The following is a 21,985-nucleotide window of genomic DNA, read 5'->3' on the forward strand; positions in this document are numbered from 1 at the left end:
AGCTCCATATGTGATTCAGTTTGCACAACCAGACACTTGTCCACTGAAGTATAAGGGGAGACAGGAAATTTCCTGATAATCTTACTTTGCTGTGCATCCCTGGTGGCTCTGATGGTAAAGAATCTGCTGGCAGTATGGGAGACCTAGGTTCCAGCCCTGGGTTGGGAAGATCCCCTGGAGGAGGGCATGGCAACCCACTCCAATAGCCTTGCCTGCAGAATCCCCATGGACCAAGGAGCCTGGTGGGCTACAGTCCATGGGGTCGCAAAGAGTCAGACATGACTGAGTGACTAAGCACAGCACATGGCAGATTGTGTGGCTGGATGCTGCAACTACGTGGCAGTTGCCAAATTCTGAATTCCCACGTCATTGCAAAGCAGAAACACCTTAGCAGCCCTATTCGGTGGTGTGGTTGGGAATTCCTGGAAGCTTAGTCATCCCAAGCAATCTATGTGCTATTGATATTATACTTAATACATTTTCCGGTATAAATTATCTAGAATGGAGTGTGCTGTCTACAACTAAGATCTCTGAAAAATACAGGGAATTTACCATTGCCTTTCAAACTTTTCCCAGATGTTTTACAAGATAAAGAGTTTAAAATTACTTTGGTACTTTGCTAGAGCTGCCGTAACAAAATACCAGAAACTGGGTGACTTAAACAACAAAAATGTATTATCTCATAGCTCTCACAGCTAGATGTCCGAGGTCAACGTATTGGAAGGTTTGCCTCTCCCTGAGAGATATGAGCAAGAATCCGCTGTGCTTCTCTCCCCACTTCTGTTGGTTTATTGACAATCTTAGCATCCCTTTTCTTGTAGATACATCAGTGTGATCTCTACCTTTACACTCATGAGGTATTCTCTCAGTGTGCATGGACACTTATATCTCTATGTCCAAAATTTCTCCTTTTCATAAGGACACCAGTCATATTGGATTCAGTTCAGCTCAGTCGTGTCCAACTCTTTGCGACCCCATGAACTGCAGCATGCCAGGCCTCCCTGTCCATCACCAACTCCCAGAGTCCACCCAAACCCATGTCCATTGAGTCGGTGATGCCATCCAACCATCTCATCCTCTGTCGTCCCCTTCTCTTCCTGCCCTCAATCTTTCCCAGCATCAGAGTCTTTTGGATTAGGCCCACTCTAATGACCTCATTCTAAACTGATTACCTTCATAAAGACCTTGTTTCTATATAAGGTCACATTCTGAAGTGCTGATGGTTAAGGAATCAATATATCTTTGGCGGGGGCCGGGGGGGGTATCCGGGGGGCCACAATTTCAGTCCATAAAATACAGTTTAACAAACATTATAGCCATTAGTCTCTAGAGTCTGGTGTTTGCACTAAAACTGTGAGGTAACCAAATACTCACTATTACCAAGCTTCACAGTATGAGTGCCAAGTACCAAGCTATAATAATGATAAATATAGTTTGATAGTGTCAACCATAAAACAAGACAGCTTGAAATAACTAAGTTTACTATCCAAACATGCTAACATAGAAAGTAAAAACTGGAATATTTTAATGGTTCTTGCATGCCTTAGAAACACATCAGGCCAGCAGAAGAAATGTAAATGATTATTCAAAGCTACAGAAATTTCAATGCGGGACTTCCTAGCATATTTACTCATGTTTCCATTTCCCATTAATATTAGCAATTGTTAACAAGTTCCATATTTCTTGCTACAAACCAAATATTGAATTGACCAAAAAGTTCATTTGAGTTCTTCCATAAAATCCCATGGAAAAATCTGAACGAATTTTTGGCCAACCCAGTATATAGCTTTTTACCACTGTCTGTGAAACATGCTAAATCAGTCCATCACATGTCTGCTTAACTGAAATGAAAAGGAATATCTAATAACAATTTTCATTTCAAATTTAATCTTAATTACAGATTATCTGTCAAAGGTAACCAGAAAAAAATCTTCATTTTAATTTGACTTTAGGATTTCTTCACATACAACAGACATCTATAAGTAGTATGGCAAAATCTGGACTCCTAAATAGACTTTGCATTTCTTCAAGAAGTAAAATTTCTCAAAAAAGGAGTGATGTATAATGTAGAAACCAGAAAGATTATCATTTGCAATACTGAGTTTATTTCTAAATAGGCAATTTCAACCAAAGGTCAAATTAATACTAGTGCCACATTTTTCAAAAACATACTGGTCATTACTCAATCGTAGGTTAGAGGGCAAATGTTTTTAATTGACAGCAATGGTTCACGGAGTCATACTGATCATATCTCTATGCAGGTTCATGTGAGTACACACACACACACACACACACACAGATGGGTCTATATTCTTGTGGTCAGAAGTATTAGAGACATAATTGGTCTTTGGCCATGAGTAGGATCATCACTCAAAGGCCCACAAGCGTGTATTGCTCGTGTACAATACACAATCCACTGTATTGTTATACACTTAGACCTACTAAGTACAGTCTAGAGTTAAGCAGATAGGCTTCCCTGGTGGCTCAATGGTAAACAATCTGCCTGCAATGCAGGAGACCAAGGTTCGATGCCTGGGTGGGGAAGATCCTCTGGAGGAGGGCATGGCAACCCACTCGAGTATTCCCACCTGGAGAATTCCATGGACAGAGGAGCCTGGCAGGCTACAGTCCACAGAGTTGGACACGACTGAAGTGACAAAGCAGCAGCACTGGAGGTAAGCAGTGTGCAACCTGCACATATGTATGTCATTGCCCTGATTATGAAAATCAGGAAATGTGTTCACCATTGCTTCCTAACACATCTTCAGTATCTAACAGATTCCTCTGTATATAATACTGACTATAAATGCATGAATAAATATAGAATAAATAAGACAAATGGATCATTAATAAAATTAAACTAGATTTCTCTTAGTTTGGTATTCTTTGTATTTCTGAATGTTTCTTTAGAAATCATTAAAAAAATACAGTGCATGAAAAGGTTTCCCCCTCAATAAATGTTTTGTTAACATCGGTATACTCAACATATTCTCTTTAAGAAATGACAATCCCACACAATAAAATTAGAACAAAGAGCCTATTTTTATTAAGCACAGATTACTTGGAACATATTATTGATGAAATTCCATGGAGGTAATATGAAAAAAATATCAATTTCTACCATTTTCTACATAATGAAGTACAGCAGAGTTAGTCCAAAATAAAACAAATCTCCATATCAAGAAAGATTAAGACAATAGCCCAGAGACACCTATTCCCAACTCTTTGTTTTTCATTCTAAGTCCAGATCAACATTAAAGGGATTCACCCAAAAGATCACCATATCAGATCAGATCAGATCAGTCGCTCAGTCGTGTCCAACTCTTTGCGACCCCAGGAATCGCAGCACGCCAGGCCTCCCTGTCCATCAACAACTCCCGGAGTTCACTCAGACTCACGTCCATTGAGTCAGTGATGCCATCCAGCCATCTCATCCTCTGTTGTCCCCTTCTCCTCCTGCCCCCAATCCCTCCAGCATCAGAGTCTTTTCCAATGAGTCAACTCTTCCCAGGAGGTGGCCAAAGGACTGGAGTTTCAGCTTTAGCATCATTCCTTCCAAAGAAATCCCAGGGCTGATCTCCTTCAGAATAGACTGGTTGGATCTCCTTGCAGTCCAAGGGACTCTCAAGAGTCTTCTCCAACACCACAGTTCAAAAGCATCAATTCTTCGGTGCTCAGCCTTCTTCACAGTCCAACTCTCACATCCATACATGACCACAGGAAAAACCATAGCCTTGACTAGACAAACCTTTGTTGGCAAAGTAATGTCTCTGCTTTTGAATATGCTATCTAGGTTGGTCATAACTTTCCTTCCAAGGAGTAAGCCTCTTTTAATTTCATGGCTGTAGTCACCATCTGTAGTGATTTTGGAGCCCCCCAAAAATAAAGTCTGACACTGTTTCCACTGTTTCCCCATCTATTTCCCATGAAGTGGTGGGACCGGATGCCATGATCTTCGTTTTCTGAATGTTGAGCTTTAAGCCAACTTTTTCCACTCTCCACTTTCACTTTCATCAAGAGGCTTTTGAGTTCCTCTTCACTTTCTGCCAGAAGGGTGGTGTCATCTGCATATCTGAGGTTATTGATATTTCTCCCGGCAATCTTGATTCCAGCTTGTCTTTCTTCCAGTCAGGGGTTTCTCATGATGTACTCTGCAGAGAAGTTAAATAAACAGGGTGACAATATACAGCCTTGACATACTCCTTTTCCTATTTGGAACCAGTCTGTCATTCCATGTCCAGTTCTAACTGTTGCTTCCTGACCTGCATACAAATTTCTCAAGAGGCAGATCAGATGGTCTGGTATTCCCATCTCTTTCAGAATTTTCCACAGTTTATTGTGATCCACACAGTCAAAGGCTTTGGCATAGTCGATAAAGCAGAAATAGACGCTTTTCTGGAACTCTCTTGCTTTTTCCATGATCCAGCGGATGTTGGCAATTTGATCTCTGGTTCCTCTGCCTTTCCTAAAACCAGCTTGAACATCAGGAAGTTCATGGTTCCCATATTGCTGGAACCTGGCTTGGAGAATTTTGAGCATTACTTTACTAGCGTGTGAGATGAGTGCAATTGTGCGGTAGTTTGAGCATTCTTTGGCATTGCCTTTCTTTGGGATTGGAATGAACACTGACCTTTTCTAGTCCTGTGGCCACTGCTGAGTTTTCCACATTTGCTGGCATATTGAGTGCAGCACTTTCACAGCATCATCTTTCAGGATTTGGAATAGCTCAACTGGAATTCCTCCAGTAGAACAAACCTCCACTAGCTTTGTTCGTAGTGATGCTTTCTAAGGCCCACTTGACTTCACATTCCAGGATGTCTGGCTCTAGGTCAGTGATCACACCATCGTGATTATCTGGGTCGTGAAGACCTTTTTTGTATAGTTCTTCTGTGTATTCTTGCCATCTCTTCTTAATATCTTCTGCTTCTGTTAGGTCCATACCATTTCTGTCCTTTATCGAGCCCATCTTTGCATGATATGTTCCTTTGGTATCTCTGATTTTCTTGAACAGATCTTTAGTCTTTCCCATTCTGTTGTTTTCCTCTATTTCTTTGCATTGATTGCTGAAGAAGGCTTTCTTATCTCTTCTTGCTATTCTTTGGAACTCTGCATTCAGATGTTTATATCTTTCCTTTCCTCCTTTGCTTTTCACTTCTCTTCTTTTCACAGCTATTTGTAAGGCCTCCCCAGACAGCCATTTTGCTTTTTTGCATTTCTTTTCCATGGGGATGGTCTTGATCCCTGTCTCCTATACAATGTCACCAATAACGTAAAATCACCATAATCACCGTTTCTTCCCACAATTCACTATAAAATTGCCACTGTAGCAACTTCTCCATCAAAACTGGAAGTCACTTTAGAATTCTATGAATGAATCCTTACCCTCCACCTGCAAAGAGATGCAGCCTTTACCAACCAAAAGAGGCCAAAATATTGGAGAATTATCTCTGAATGGCTGCCAGCATCTCCCTTACATTGCTATGCTTTCTTCAAATAGCTGGACTCTTTAGTAACAAAAACACTTATATTCAAAATGTGTAGAGTAGTTTCAATAGGAGCTGATTGAGGTGAAGACGAACACAGTTTTCTAAAAATTGTGGAAATAAGTATATGAATCCAAAATCTAATCTGAAATCCTCTGTCCAATACACAAACTCTAAGCAATGTTTGAGCTCCTTGGGCCTGTGATAATTTGTTCTCTTGCATAAAACTGCTGAAAATCAAAGCCAAAGGCTTTATCAGAAATATAAGTACAGAATGTGGTTTAGAGGTGCTCTGCCCCAATAAATACCATAGTTTGAGACAATAACCACTGAATACCAATATTTCTATTATTTGTGGCAAAACAGACTGGTGACCAGCACTAGACCAGAAAGAATGCATTTTTCCCCTAAAACCTGAAAAACAAATTAGAATAAACTTATTTTAATAATCTGCTACAATTAATTTTCTACTTTGTTCCTTGTTCAGTCACTGTATTGTGTCTCTTTGCAGCCTCATGAACTAAGGCAAGCCAGGCTTCCCTGTCCTTCACTATCCCCCAGAGTTTGCCCAAGTTCATATCCATAGAATCGGTGATGTCATCCAACCATCTCATCCTCTGTTGCCGCCTGCTCCTCCTGCCCTCAATCTTTCCCTGCACCAGGGTCTCTTCCAATGAGTCAGCTCTTCACATCAGGTGGCCAAAGTATTGGAGATTCAGCTTCAGCATCAGTCCTTCCAATGAATATTCAGGGTTGATTTCCTTTAGGATTGACTGGTTTGACTCCTTGTTTCCAAGAGACTCTCAAGAGTCTTCTCCAGCACCACAGTTTGAAAGCATCAATTCGTCAATTGATGCTCAGCCTTCATTATGGTCCAAGTCTCATATTCATACATGACTACTGGAAAAAACATAGCTTTGACCATATGGACATTTGTTGGCAAAGTGATGTCTCTGCTATTTAACATGCTGTCTAAGTTTTTCAGAGATTTTCTTCCAAGAAGCAAGCGTCTTTTAATTTCGTGGCTGCAGTTACCATTCACAGTGACTTTGGAGCCCAAGAAAATAAAATCTGCCACTGTTTCCACTTTTTCCCCACCTATTTGTCATGAAGTCATGGAACCAGATGCGATGATCTTAATTTTTTGAATGTTGACTTTTAAGCCAGGTTTTTTAGTCTCCTCTTTCACCTTCATCAAGTTCCTCAAGTTTCACCCTCATCTTTAGTTCCTCTTCACTTTCTGCCATTAGAGTGGTATCATCTGCATATCTGAGGTTGTTGATATTTCTCCCCTGTGAACAGTATGAAAAGGCAAAAAAATTCCTACTTAGGATGTCAATATCTTTTTTTAATGTCACTAATGATGCTGGGAAAGATTGAGGGCAGGAGGAGAAGGGAATGACAGAGGATGAGATGGTTGGATGGCATCATTGACTTGATGGACATGGGTTTGGGTGGACTCTGGGAGTTGGTGATGGACAGGGAGGCCTGGCGTGCTGCGGTCCATGGGGTCACAAAGAGTCGACTGAGCAACTGAACTGAACTGAACTGAATGATAATAGGACCTTTCCAGAGCAATTCTGAACAGGCACTGCTATCCATTTCCTTAAAGAAATAAAAAGAAATTTGGTATTATGAATTGACAATGTAGAGAAATGGAATTAAATAGATATTTTGAGGATCTTAATAAGTGTCACTAACTAGCATATATTGAGCATTTAATTTTACCTGATAGTCTTTTAAGTGGTTTATATGGATTACTACATTTAATGCTCATTATAAACCTATAAGATGAGTAATACTGTTTCTCTCACTTTCCCTGCAGAAGGGAGATTATTTTCCAAGCTCCGAAAACTAGAGCCAAATTTTTCAAGGAATGTGACTAAAAAGTAGAAAATCATTCTGAGAGTTCAAGCTTTTGGCTTTTTGGGAGCGGGGACCAAGAGATTCCAGTATTGTCTCTATCTAAACACGGTATTCCTCTCCCTAGTCTCCTTGTATCAGAAATTAGACATGTCTATACAAGATGAAAGGAAATAGCATATACTGTGGATTCCATCTATGCTCAAGGGTTTTGTTATTATAACGGGTGCAAGAAATGAAATTAGCACAACTGAATGGTGAAATCACTCACTATTTTGGTGACCTGAAATCAATACTATATGTATTTTTTATTCTTTTGTTGTATTTAACTCATTTTCCCTCATGTAAATATGATCTAGTAGTTACAACATGGTAGAAATTGTAGTCCAAGTTTACATTCCAACTGCCGAACAAGCATTAAAATAAGTTTAACTGGTGAATGAAGCTATGCGCTATTATTGCCAGTGAAGTTGACTTGTTTTTATTAACAACTTTGACCCACGGTTAATAAGTAAAATTGATACTGATATATCAATCATGAAACTGTAATACCTCTTCAATGTATTTCAAGATATCTTTTAAAAACTAGAGTAGTGATAACAAAATGAAGTTCACTAGATCCTCACATTTGCAAATGCCTACTAACATTGCCAGACACTTCCTGAGCTTATGTTACACCACAATAGGGCCTGACCGTGTCTGGAGGTAGCAGTCACTCCACATTCTAACATGTTTTGAAAAGCAAGTATTCAACAATGTGGTTGCAGGTAGGCTGCAACTCAGAGCATTTGCCTAATATCTTTCATACATAAAAAAATAAGTCAGCTAATTTTTGATCCCTTATACCTTCTATCCTACCAATCATTTAAATATCAATCAATCAACCAATCAATGTGTGTGTCTCCATGTGTGCATCTCTGTGTATATGTTTACAGTTCTAACAACTTCATTTACAATATTATCTTAATCAGTCCCAAGTTTTAGTTAACATTTCACCTACTCTCATTCTTTATAGGTGCCCATACGACAGCTTCTAATGTCATTACTCTGCCTCTTACTAACACACCAAACAACCCTCTACAACATAATTCACTACTACATAAAGCTTACTATGATAACTTTAAATGCAAAGTTTCTGACATTCACATTTTCATCCCTTGTTTCAAGCTGGAGCCTCATAATTGCTCAACAAAATAACTACCTTGATCGAATTTCCAGCATCATTGGTTCATTTGTTAACTTGCATTTCCATTCAAAAAAATAAATATTTACTGAGTTCCCAATATGGTACTAGCCACTGCATTGAGGGTTGATAAGACAAAAGTGAGACTTGGTGCAAATTCTCATGGAAAAAGTAGGCCAGTGTGGAAAGTCAACACGATAAGAGGTAATCCTATGATCCAGCAATCCTACTTCTGGATCTGTTTCTAAAGGAGATGTCTAAAAGACATCTGTGCTCCCATATTTATTGCAGCATTATACACAATAGCCAAATATGGAAACAACCTAAGTGTTTGTCAGCGAATGAATGACTAAAGAAGATGTGGTGTATAAAACAATGGACTATTATTCATCCATAATTAAGAAGGAAAACCTGCCATTTACAAGAAGATGGATGGAACTTGAGGCATTATGCTAGGCTAGGTTAAAGAAAGGTCAGATATAGAAAGAAAAATACTGTATTAAATCATTTATTTGTGGCATCTAAAAAAGCCACACCCATAGGAACAGAGTAGAATGGTTGTTACCAGAAGAATGAGGAGGTGGAGGAAATAAGGAGATGTTGGTTAAAGGGACCAAACATCCAGTTACCAGTTGAATCAGTTCTGGGAATATAACCCATAGCATTGGGATTATAGATAAAAGTACTGTACTATATACTTGAAAAGTTGCTAAGAGAGTAGATCTTACATGTTCTTGCCACATAAAAAGAAATAGTAATATGTGAGGACATGAAAGTGTTAGCTAACACTACAGTTCAGTTCAGTTCAGTCACTCAGTCGTGTCCAACTCTTTGCGACCCCCTAGACCTCAGTAGGCCAGGCCTCCCTGTCCATCACCAGCTCCTGGAGTTTACCCAAACTCATGTCCATTGAGTTGGTGATGCCATCAAACCATCTCATCCTCTGTTGTCCCCTTCTCCTCCTGCCTTCAATCTTTCCCAGCATCTGGGTCTTCTCAAAAGAGTCAACTCTTCACATCAGGTGGCCAAAGTATTGGAGTTTCAGCTTCAGCATCAGTCCTTCCAATGAACACCCAGGACTGATCTCCTTTAGGATGGACTGGTTGGATCTCCTTGCAGTCCAAGGGACTCTCAAGAGTCTTCTCCAAAACCACAGTTCAAAAGCATCAATTCTTTGGCGCTCAGCTTTCTTTATTGTCCAACTCTCACATGTGTACATGACTACTGGAAAAACCATAGCCTTAACTAGACGGACCTTTGTTGGCAAAGTAATGTCTCTGCTTTTGAATATGCTGTCTAGGTTGGTCATAATTTCCTTCCAAGGAATAAGCGTCTTTTAATTTCATGGCTGCACTCACCATCTGCAATGATTTTGGAGCCCCAAAAAATAAAGTCTCTTGCTGTTTCCACTGTTTCCCCATCTACTTCCCATGAAGTGATAGGACTGGATGCCATGATCTTAGTTTTCTGAATGTTAATAAAGCCAACTTTTTCACTCTCCTCTTTCACTTTCATCAAGAGGCTCTTTAGTTCTTCACTTTCTGCCATAAGGGTGGTGTCATCTGCATATTTGAGGATAACACTACAGTGGTAATCAAATTGCAATATACAAGTATATCAATACATTGTAAACTTACAAAATGTTATATGTCAATTATATCTCAACAAAGCTAGGAAAAGTAGGACATAATAAGAAAGAAAAAAAGAGACCGTGACAAGTTATAGGAAATACACTGAGTGTACTAGGAAGAAACAGACGTGTAGGCTAAATGCAGGAGGATTATAGCAAGAGGTCACTCAGTAAAACATGATCATGATACCAGGGGTGCACTAAAAAACTCATGAGCCAAAAAATAAATTTTTAAACAGTATAAATCCAGTATAAAATATTTCATATACTTTCTCTTTTGAAAGTGGGATGATCTGAGAGAGTAGCATATATATTACCATATGTAAAGTAGATAGCCAGTGGGAATTTACTGTATGACCCAGGCAACCCAAAGCTGGTGCTCTGTGACAAGCTAGAGGGGTGGCATAGGGATGGAGCTGGGAGGGAGGTTTAAGAAGGAGGGAATATATGTACACCTATGGCCAATTCATGTTGAAGTATGGTAGAAACCATCACAATATTGTGGCATAATTATCCTCCAATTAAAAATAAAATAAAATTTTAAAATATCTAACAAAAAAAAGAAAGTCCAAAATACAACTAACCTCACAGGATAATTAGGTTTTATGACATGCTCCCTTGCAGAAATGAATGATGAGAAGCATGCAGACAGTAGGCACAGAGCACCTAGATTCAAGTCAGCAGCTAGAGGTTCACCATCACCCTCAGAACTTATCATTTAACTTACCTATGGGAGAAATTTTGAAATCCTGTGAATAAAGTTATTCTCATCTTTAAGTAAGTCCTTGCAAAATCTCCATTGGTATAGTCTCCTACTACTAAAAGAATGATCTCCATTAGAGAAGCCACCAGCTTCACCTGCAGGATTATAGCTGTTAAATGCTGATGATACTCTGAAGTTAATTTAAAAGAGGTTTTAAAAATTATAACTGTAACAAAACACAGGTTGAAGGGTTACCTAAAACACTACTTTCCAATTACTTCAAATTTATAGATATACTTCTAGAATACTTTAAGATTCAAAAACACCAGAAGCCAATAATCTCAATACCCATCAGGTATTTGATATTTTTTTGAACTTAATTATAGCAAGTATAGAATTCAAAGGCAATAATCAATACTTAGGACCAATAAATTACAAGTAATTAACAAAAGTGATTTCAACTAAAATGCCCTCTTCACTCTGTTACTTTCTAAGAACACATAGTCTAGCCAAGGCTATGGTTTTTCCAGTGGTCATGTATGGATGTGAAAGTTGGACTGAGAAGAAAGCTAGCAGCGAAGAATTAATGCCTTTGAATTGTGGTGTTGGAGAAGACTCTTGAGAGTCCCTTGGACTGCAAGGAGATCCAAACAGTCCATTATAAAGGAGATCAGTCTTGGGTGTTCATTGGAAGGATTGATGTTGAAGCTGAAACTCCAATACTTTGGCCACCGCATACGAAGAGTCGACTCATTGGAAAAGACTCTGATACTGGGAGGGATTGGGGACAGGAGGAGAAGTGGATGACAGAGGATGAGAGGCTGGATGGCATCACCAACTCAATGGACAAGAGTTTGGGTGAACTCCGGGAGTTGGTGATGGACAGGGAGGCCTGGCATGCTGCAATTCATGGGGTCGCAAAGAGTCAGACATGACTGAGTGACTGAACTGAACTGAAGTGAACTGAAGAACGTATAAAGCATATTCTATTTTATAAGGTAAAATGAATTTTCTGTAGAAGATTACTTTAACACTGTTTAAATCTGTCAGTCTAGCAAACTGATAGATATTATTTGTTCCCCCAAAAGAGTGGTAACTTGAGTCATATGGTTTATTTTATTTAATTTAAAAATTATCCATGAATGTGGTAGCCTTAATCACTAAAAGTTAACCTTTTCATCAGGTAAAGACATAAAACATATACAGTTGGCTCTTCAATGCAAGATAGGGGCTACCAAGTTCTGCTCAGTGGAAAATCTGCTTACAACTTTATAGTTGGTCCTTGAATTTGAGAGAGTTATTTCCTAGGCAGGTTGATAGGGAGTCTAGGGGTCCCCAAGGAGAGATGGGTCTGGAATGCTCAAGGAGGAAGAAAGGACAAACTTTTTTCTTTCTCCACATTCCTTAGGATTATATAACAATAATGTATCCTGCCTAAGTACAGTCTTTGGATTCAACCTTCTGTTATCTTAAAATGTTAATTATGGGAGTAGACCTGGTCTTTACAAGGATGTATCTTGCCTGAGGACAGTGTTATCTTAAAATGTAAATTATGGGAGTAGGTCTGATGAGGTCTTTACAACCTCCAGACATTCTTGGGATTATATAACCTCATTGTTAACACTAGCAAGCCGGTACTCTTTCTGCCCCCTTCTGATGCCTATGTCAGAAGCTTTCTCTATCTCCTTTATACTTTAATAAAACTTTATTACACAAAAGCTCTGAGCAATCAAGCCTCGTCTCTGGCCCCGGATTGAATTCTTCTCCTCCGGGGGCCAAGAATCCCGGTGTATTCGTGTGATTCAACAACAACCTTTCAAATTGGAGGTTCTGCATCCTTGGATTCAAACAATCGCAATATGTATCATTTGAAAAAAAAAATCTGCTTATAGATGGACCCTCACAGTTCAAACTCAGTTTGCTTAAGGGTCAATTGAATTTTCCACATTCTTAAAAAAATTAACATAAATTAAGAAATACTAGCTTCATTCATATACAGCTCACTCTACTCATTTTTGCTTACAGAGCTATGTTTTAAATACTCACTAGACATTGAAATATATTTGCCAAATTTATTGCATAAAACAGGTATTACTTTTAAATACTTAAGAGAAAGGGCTTTGCAATAAGACATAACTATTCAAATTCCAGCTCAGTCCTATACCAGTTTCATGACCTAAAGATTTTATTTAACCTCTTTAAATCATGGTTTCCTAACTGAAGTATTAGGAAACTAATGCCAAGCTAAAGGAATATTTTAAAAAAAAGTAAACAAAGTAATGCCTACAAACATTTATCATAAAACTAGGTACATAGTAAATGTTCTTTTTATTACACATACTATACTTTGAAAAAAATCAACTCTTTTTTAAGCTTATAGGGAAAATGTTCAATAGCAGTATTTATTTATAATACTATCTGTGGCAGAGGACATGTATTATACTTTTATCCAGCTGTGCTGTGCTCAGTCACTTCAGTTGTGTCCAACTCTAAAAACTTCAATGTCTTATAGGAAATGGCACTAAATGTATAACTGCATTAAATGTATAAAACAAAACAAAGCAAAGATGGCACATAAACCATCTATACAGTATCATCATAACTTTCAAAAATATGTCTGTCATCTTCATAATTTAGAACAGAGGCTAGAAGGAAAGAAGTCATTGTATTAGAAATTACTGGTGATATTTTTAATTTTACTTTTCTTTTACAAAATTCCTAAAACTTCACGTATTACTTTCGTTATCAAAAAATAGTTTCCTTTGAACAACAAATTGACAATCACTTTTATATTTTAGACTAATTGACCCAATAACTTATAGCAAGAATAGGTAATAATTGGTGCTAACTTCATACATATTATTTCTTTTTTCCAAAGATATTTTTTTCTTTTTAAATAAGGCATGTGTCCACTCTCTCACATACACATATATCCATATCTTGAGTTCCAGCACTCTAAGTTACAAACGAGAAAGAACTGCCAAATAAGGCTTAGAGGGCCATTCTTTTTGCTTCATTATGTGCTTAAAGACTGACCCACACATTAAAGCCAAACACCACTAGTGTTAAGCTAAACCATAACACTATTTCAAGAGATCAAGGTTACAGATAGCATTATGCCAAATATAAAAGTTTAATTCTCTTAAACAGTAGCCAATGCCATCACATGATCACCAAAAGTTTTGTACCCAAGGTTTTCTATCATTTTCAGTCTCCTTATTCCAATTATCTGCATGAAATAAGAATCTTGGTATTTTACAAAGTTATCTGTTCCCCATTGATTCCAAAGTCATTCAGCCGTGTGGTTTCAGAAGAGACTTTCTCATGAAATTATAAAAATACTAGTAAAGTCTCCAGAAAAAAAAGAACCAACTTAAAAAAATAAGAGGAATAAAGTTATTTTTTCATAAAACAGTGTTTGGTGATAAAAGTAGATGCATTTTTAGACAAAAAAATAATGTACAATTTTAAGGATATGCATCTAAATAGAGTGGTTTTTAAAGATGTTTCTTAGAAAGCTTTTAATGCAACAGGTCTGCTAACATAGGACTAAATAGCTATTTGAATATTTTCAACTCAACCTAGCTTTCTTCAACCCAACACAGTGAAATAAATCAGAATAGATTTAAAAGACTGGATATAAAAATTCATTAAAGACAATAGAATCCACAGCCCAGATAAGAAATAGCACTGGATCTGAGATCTAGCACTCTTACACATCACAACAATTTAAAAAAAAAAAGGAAATCCCAAATTTAAGGAATATCAATTGAACCTAGAGAAATGTATACTTTTATACCACATATCAATCAACCAACAAAGAATGCAAAACACAAATACTATAAGAGAAGAGCAATGAATCAGTACTACCTTCTTGTAAACACACTGATTATGAGAAACAAAGGATACATTAACATTCATTCTAATTGTGGGTAGTCTACATATCACATTCTAAGCAAATTACCTATTGTCTATGTAATGTAACAAGCTTCCCAGGTGACGCTAATGGTAAAGATCTCACCTGCCAATGCAGAAGATGTAGGAGACATGGATTTGATCCTTGGGTCAGAAAGATCCCCTGGAGGAGGGTATGTCTACTCACTCCAGTATTCTTGCCTGGAGAATCCTACCAGCAGAGAAGCCTGGCGGGTTATGGTCCATGGGGTCATAAAGAGTTGGACACGATTGAGGTTACTTAGCACACACGCATGACTACAATGCTAACATGAAATATCTTTTTTCTATTCCAAATATTGCTAAAAACAGCCCTAATTACACTTAACAGACATCCCCTCCAAAACAACAGAAAAAAAAAAAACAGAAAGTACAATAAATCACTGTTTTCCTTTAAGAAAAGACAATCCATCTTCAGTATTAGAAGAATAATACAAAATTTCATAGTACTGTATATGTTGCAGAGTCTAAAAGTCTTGATAAAATAATGAGTTACGACTGATAATAGATATAAGTGTCCATGTAGCCAAATTAAGCTGGTATTAAATCTTTAATAACCTGTATATAACCTTGAGCATTAGAAACTAATGACTTGGATACAAGCACTTAAGGAGATATGAATCTAGCTCAGTTTCTGTCAGAAAATATTGCCAAAGTTTCAACTCCTAATGGAGAGTATTAAAACATTTCTTGGCCCTGAATCAGAAAAGGGTTCTGTTGGAGTTGATCCAAAAGAACTAACTGGAGTATGACTGGCAAATCTGGGTGATTTGAACTTGCCCTGAAAAATCCAAGTTCCAGGAAAGAATCTGGTTATTAAGTTGGTAGTTTCAAACTTCTGAAAGTGTATTATGCTATCACTTAATTGCAAAGCAATTTTGTAATTAACTTTATAATTAAATCAGCTATACTTCTGGTGGCTCAGACGGTAAAGAATCTGCCTGCAATGCAGGAGACCCTAGTTCAATCCCTGGGTCAGGAAGATCCCCTGAAGGCGGGCATGGCAATCCACTCCAGTATTCCTGCCTGGAGAATCCCACAGACAGAGAAAGCTGGTGGCCATAGAGTTGCATAGAGTTGGAGACAATTGAAGCAATTTAGCATAGTACAGCACAGCACAGCACACTTACCAAAAAACAAATTTTAAATTTAATACTGACAAGAAAAAGTCTTCACTATAATTGTAACACCTAACTTTTTAAAGCTCTTAGTATAGGTCAAGTATTACACATTAATTCTCAAATCCTATAAAATTCATACTATAATAATCTCATTTAAATAGGTGAGAAAACTGAAATAATTTAGTCAGGATTACACATTTGGCAAATAGCAGCATTTGGGATTACTGAAACATTTGTCACTCTCCTTCCATCTCTACAGAAACTAAGGGGAAAAGTGGGGTGGGAAAAGGTAGTGAAGAATTGAAATTGATATTCAAGTGTATAAACTGCAATTCTATAATTTTCAGAGCAGTTTCAAACTCCTAAATTTACGTGTAGCTTGAATTTTAAAAGCTGTTAAATTGATTGATATGTGTTATACATTAAATAAATATTTTTGAAAGAATTATATCAAAGGGGAAATAAAAGATAATAAGACCCTGTCTGCCTCTAAAACAGTGGTCAAAGAAGTTCATCCAATGTTGTCGTTTTTATGAATAACACTGACTTTTAAAAATAGAGGCCACTAAACAAGATAACTACACTCTGTATATGTGTGTGCTTAGTCACTTAGTCATGTCCGACTCTTTACAACCCCATGGACTGTAGCCCTCCAGGCTCCTCTGTCTATGGGGATTCTCCAGGCAAGAATACTGGAGTGGGTTGCCATGCCCTCCTGCAGGGAATCTTCCCAACCTAGGGATCAAACCCAGGTCTCCTTCATTGCAGGAGGATTCTTTACCAGCTGAGCCACCAGGGTATATGTAACATTATTACTTATACTAAATATGATGGAAATACAGTGCATTTTCGTTAACCAATATTAAATGGAATCCCTTCCAATATAATTTGTGAAATGTGCTTCAAGCTATACAATGCATAAAATAAATGTGTGTATAACAGAGTTTGAGATAAATTTTACATCACAAATAAAAAAATGGCAACTATATTCGGTTGGTCTACAGGAATACTGCTTCAAAAGAGGCATATTTAATCTGGAATTATGTATTTTCCCCAAAAGGATAATCAATGGAAAATGCTATAAGTTGCTTCCTTAGATTTCTGAGACTTTTATGAATGAATCTCAGAACTCATTTGTTACATGATTACTCTGCAAGTAGTTATTCATAATATAAATATTTTGTTTCACTTCTAGCTCCAGAACTGAAATATCCTAAATTCCAAACAATCTCTCAAATCATCTTTTGAATTAAATTGGCTGAGTTTCCAATTTCAATGTACTATCTCATGAGCATTTTTTCATAATTTAAAGAGAACCTGTATTACTTCTTCATAATCAAAGTAATGGACATTTTTCAAGTCCCCAAGTTTCTAGGGGAAAAAGACCAAAACTATGAAAGATTCTGAAATGCAAGACCCTTAACTTCAGAGCACTTATGCTTATATCTTCTCTAACTAAAAGTCACTAAAAAAAAGTCAGAAGTTATTTCCTCTCATCTTCTGAAGTGCCTGGAAATAAACCCTTATTGAAATGCCATAAATGCTTAGATGTTAAGTGTCAATAAAGGCCCCTTCCTTTGAGTGGCTTTTCTGACTACAGATCCTTTTATTGTGTGACAAATAATACTTTCATATAATAAAGACAATTAGATTTTTATTGAAATGTAATTGATTTACAATATTGTGTTAATTTCAGGTATAGAGCAAAGTGATTCACTTATATATATAAAATTTTCTCAAATTATTTACCATTTTGGTTATTATGAGATATGGAATACAGTTGCCTGTGCTATAGAGTAAATCCTTGTTGCTTATCTATTGAATGCAGAGTAGTTTGCTAATCCCATGACTCCAATTTTATGCCTCCTCCCCTCCCCCCTTTGGTAACCGTAATTATTTTTTTATACGTTGGAGAGTCTGTTTCTGTTTTGTATACAGTCTTATTTGTATTAAAATTCCACATATAAGTGATATAATATTTATCTTTCTCTAAGACAATTAGCTTTTTATCTAGCACTTCAATGGACACTTTCTTTGCTTTTCTGTTGAGATGGTTTTCTTAGGAAAATCAAAACTATTAAAAAAAAAATCTTAGTGTGGGGATTTTGTCACCCTTAACTCCAAGGTTACTAGAATATACAAACAATGAGCAACTTCCAATAGAGTTGAAAGGAAAGGTCCTTTCCACTTTCCCAGTCAAAACAAAGTGCAAAAATTGCCTGAATCCCAAACAGTGAGTGACTCAAATAAATAAATACAATGAACGCTGGGCTTATTTCCATCGTTGGCTATCAGTGCTTCTCTCCCTAACACTACAGAAAAGTTTTCAGTCTTCTTGTATTTTGACAAAGAAAAAAAAAAAAAAAAAAAGGGTTTCCCAAACGATGCCCCCGCTGCCATGGCAAGTGGCTTTTCATTTGTCCAAACAGCTCTCGGGTTGTGGCCATCCTCACCTTATACACGTCACTGAAAATTGTCTCCGCCCGGGCTCCCCATCCCCCAAGCCTCAGTGATACTTGGTGGAGTTCTTGAACTTCATCCACAGATCGCCCTCGCCACGCCAAGTGCACTACAAAAAGCATCATGCCAGATGCTTTCCAAATCTTCTCTTGTTCACTAAGTTTAGAAAAATCTCTGCATTTATTCCCCCTGGGAAAGTGAATTCAATCCCTCATTCGCACTGCAGGTGCCCAGAAAGGAAATACAACCACGCGCGCTCGCGCGCGCGCACGCACACACACACACACACACACACACACACGTGCACGCATACACACCATGTCCCTTCCTAATCTCCAACCCTGACAGCAGCACTCAGACAACCAAAGTCCGTTCCCTCCACCCCACTCCGTCCAAAACACATAACAATTACAGAAGACTACTGGCGCTGGGAAAATGTGAGATTTATATGGGTCAATGGAAACCTCTTTTCCCCGGACTTTTGAGGCGCTTTGCAGACTTAATCGCCACTTTTCTTGTTGCCCACTACAGAAATCACCCATAATGGGACGCTCCTGCGCGGAACCTTACCACCAGGAGGCCATCGGGACGCGGCGATACCTTGATGCCAACCCTCCCTCTTGAGGGACACCACCGGGACCCACATAAATTGACCCCCAGGAGTACAGCGGAGGCAGAGAGACGGGAGGACTTAAGCGCTCAGCCTTGCGCTCGAGTCTCTTCCCAGCCCTGGGTAATAGAAGGACACCCAGCGCCTCCAAGAGCTGGGCAGGGCAGGAGGGCAAGATCAATAAAGTTAAGGAAGAGGACTGCTTGGGCACTGCGTGCTCCGAAGCTGTTGAAGAGAGGCGCCGAAAGGGACATAGACGCAAAACCAAAGACCCATCGGCCACGTTGGGCTGGGGGCGCGCAAGGACACCAGAGCCGCCGGAAGCCGCGGGGGTCGGCTAGGGGGCCGGCTAGGGGGCCGGAAGAACTGGGAAACGCGGAAACTTACGGAAGAAGATGTACTCGGTATAGCTGCTCCAGATCTTGTCGTCGCGGTACTGGTTGACGAAGGCGGCGGTGCCCGAGGAGTTACACGCCACCATGTGGAAGCCGGCCTCGGATAGGCGATCGAACGCCTGCTCCAAGTAGGTGAACTTGAGGTAGAAGCGGGACGTGTACTTCTCAGGCGGCCGGTCAGGGTCACGGCTCTCGTTGAGCGTGTCACCGAACACCTCCTTGGCCAGCGCGATGCGTCCGCACACCATGATGCGCGCCACGCGCCGGAACTTGGCGTCCGCCTGGTTGTCTCGCACCGTGGTGTAGGAACCGCGGTAGCCGAGTGTGAGGAAGCCCGAGCGCTTGTCCTGCGCGCTGCCGCCGCTGTGCGCTCCAGGGCCCGAGGGTGCGGCGGCCGCCGCCCCGCGCAGCAACAGCGCGTCGCTGCTGCCCTGCGAGACGTTGTCCTCCAGATCGCTCTGGCAGCCCTCGTCGTTGAGCGAGTTCTGCTTGGTGACCTTGGGCGACAGCAGCTTGACCAGGTCGGTGAGCTGGAAGTACTCGGCCTCCCGTAGGAGCCGCTCCTTCTCGGGGAAGTGCTCCGGCAGCGCGAGCTGCTTGTCCCGCAAATAATCCAGCACGTACCTGAAAAGGAAGCCGTCCCGGTCGATGAAGAAGCGCGCCCGGCTGTCTCTGGGCAGCTCGCCCCGGCGTCGGGCGCCGCCCCGGGGGCTGGAAGGCGAGAACATACTGGCCAGAGTGCTATCCGGGACGCTGAGCAGCGTCGAGTGCTTGGTCACATAGACCTGGCCCCCTACGTTCAGCTCCACCACCTCGGGGAAGGGCGAGGGCACGCAGGGCCCCGGGGTGGCGGCTGACGAAGCGCCGGGGGAGCTGGACGAGGAGACCATCTCGCTAATGGGCAGGATGGTGCCGCCGCCGCTGCCCGTGTCCTTCAAAGCCATGGTCCCCCCTCCGCCGGCCAAGTGACCCTGGAGAGCAGCACTTTCTCCTTCCCGAAACCCGTGCCCTGCGCCCCGGGTGGTGTGCGCCTGATGCGCCCTCGGGCCGGGCGGCACGTTCCTCCGGCCGGGGCGGCCCGGTTCAGGGCTCGGGGCGGCGGCGGCCGCGGCGCCCGGGCTCCATCGGGGAGCGGTGCGCGGGAGAGGAGCTCTGCGGGCGCCGCGGCGGTGGCAGAGGCGCCAGGAGGAGCGGCTGCTCCTTTGGGGCGAAGGCGGGGAAGTGTGAGAGAGACTTGCGAGAGGCTCTCTTAGGCTGCCGCTCGGCTCTCCGCGGGGAGGGCGGGAGGAGGGGCCGGAGCGAAGAAAACTCGCCGCCCTAGCAGCTTGCGAGCGCGCCGCGAGCCCGGAGCGCGGACGGTGGCGCTAACTACCCCTCACAGCCCGGGAAGCGAAACTGACGTCAAGCCCAGGACTGGGACCCGAGCCACAGCTGTCATTTAAAGAGATAGGTGCCAGCCTCTGGCTGCAGGGCTCTGACTCTAGGGGGCGGAGCCGAGGGCAGAGCCTGGAGGTGATGCTACTTGGCAGCGAGTGGGGAGACGAGGAGAAGCGGTCAGGGAAACGACAACGAACGGGGAAAGGCCAGCTTTCTCTCCTTCATTCTCTCCTTCATTCATTTCATTCCCTTTTTCCGTCGTCCGTCCTTCTCTTCCTCCCTTGCCCTTGTTCGCCCAGTAAAACTGTTTTTTTTTAATGCTGGCATTAAGGTGGGAAGTGGGGTAGGGGTTTGGATTATTAAAAAAAAAAAAGCTATGCTCCTAATCTGAAATTACGACAAGTGTTGGCAGGAGGGTTTTGATTGTCAAAAGACTGGGAGCGAGGGAGGGGGTTGAATCTCTTGTAGTGGTTTTAGCATGGTTTTTTGAAGTGAAAGGCGAAATGCACGAACCTCTATTACATTCCGATGTCATGATTGCATATTTAAGTGCACGCATCATGTGCAGTTGAAGAATTTTTAAGACTGAAATCTGATTTCAGTTCACAAAACTAATCACAGATTGTGGTAACGCGACGGTTCTCTCCTTTCATTTCGTCAGTGTTTGATTCATAGTAGATGCTTAATAAATGTTTTTGAAGGAATGGACGGAGCCAGGGAGGAAACTTGGTCTGTTTGTTCCTAGTTTCCTATCTTGATCTGTGCTTTGATTAATCTCTCCTTTTCCCTTTCAGCTCCATAGGGCAAGAGAAATGGTTTACATTTTATTAGTTATATAACCCCAAGAGTCAGGTCACAAATGAAAATTGTAAGAATTTAAGCTCACTTTAATTTCCATTTGTACACAACACAGGTACAGTCTTTTAAGATCAGCGTTATTTGTGATAAAGAGTGAGGATAGAGATGCAAATGAACCTCACTTCTGCCTATTCCTCCTGGGACATCCTTTTGTGTTCGGAAACATAGAAAATCATTAATTTATATAAAGTTCAAAGGAGAAAAAGTATACAGTGGCACAAGTAGATTGTGTCACAAATTATAGTATTATAGAGGAACTTTATCCATTAACAAAATAATGTACAGATTTTCATGTCTTAAAAATTCCATATGCCTACTTAGGATTCCTTCTCTTTGAATTTAACATAC

At 40.4% G+C, this 21,985-nt stretch overlaps 1 protein-coding gene across 1 annotated transcript in view; it reads right to left on the reverse strand.

The window, feature by feature from the left end:
- KCTD8 (potassium channel tetramerization domain containing 8) overlaps window positions 1-20,970 on the reverse strand; it is a 264,934-nt gene extending 243,964 nt beyond the window's left edge. Inside the window, exon 1 of the mRNA XM_070372937.1 lies at window positions 19,395-20,970. Within this exon, the coding sequence (XP_070229038.1) occupies window positions 19,395-20,346 (952 nt within the window). The 5' untranslated portion in view covers window positions 20,347-20,970. The remainder of the gene's footprint in view (window positions 1-19,394) is intronic.
- Between the last annotated feature and the right edge of the window lie 1,015 nt (window positions 20,971-21,985).

Source organism: Bos mutus, chromosome 6 (genome assembly GCF_027580195.1).
Source record: "Bos mutus isolate GX-2022 chromosome 6, NWIPB_WYAK_1.1, whole genome shotgun sequence".
In the NCBI taxonomy this organism is placed as follows: Eukaryota; Metazoa; Chordata; class Mammalia; order Artiodactyla; family Bovidae; genus Bos; species Bos mutus.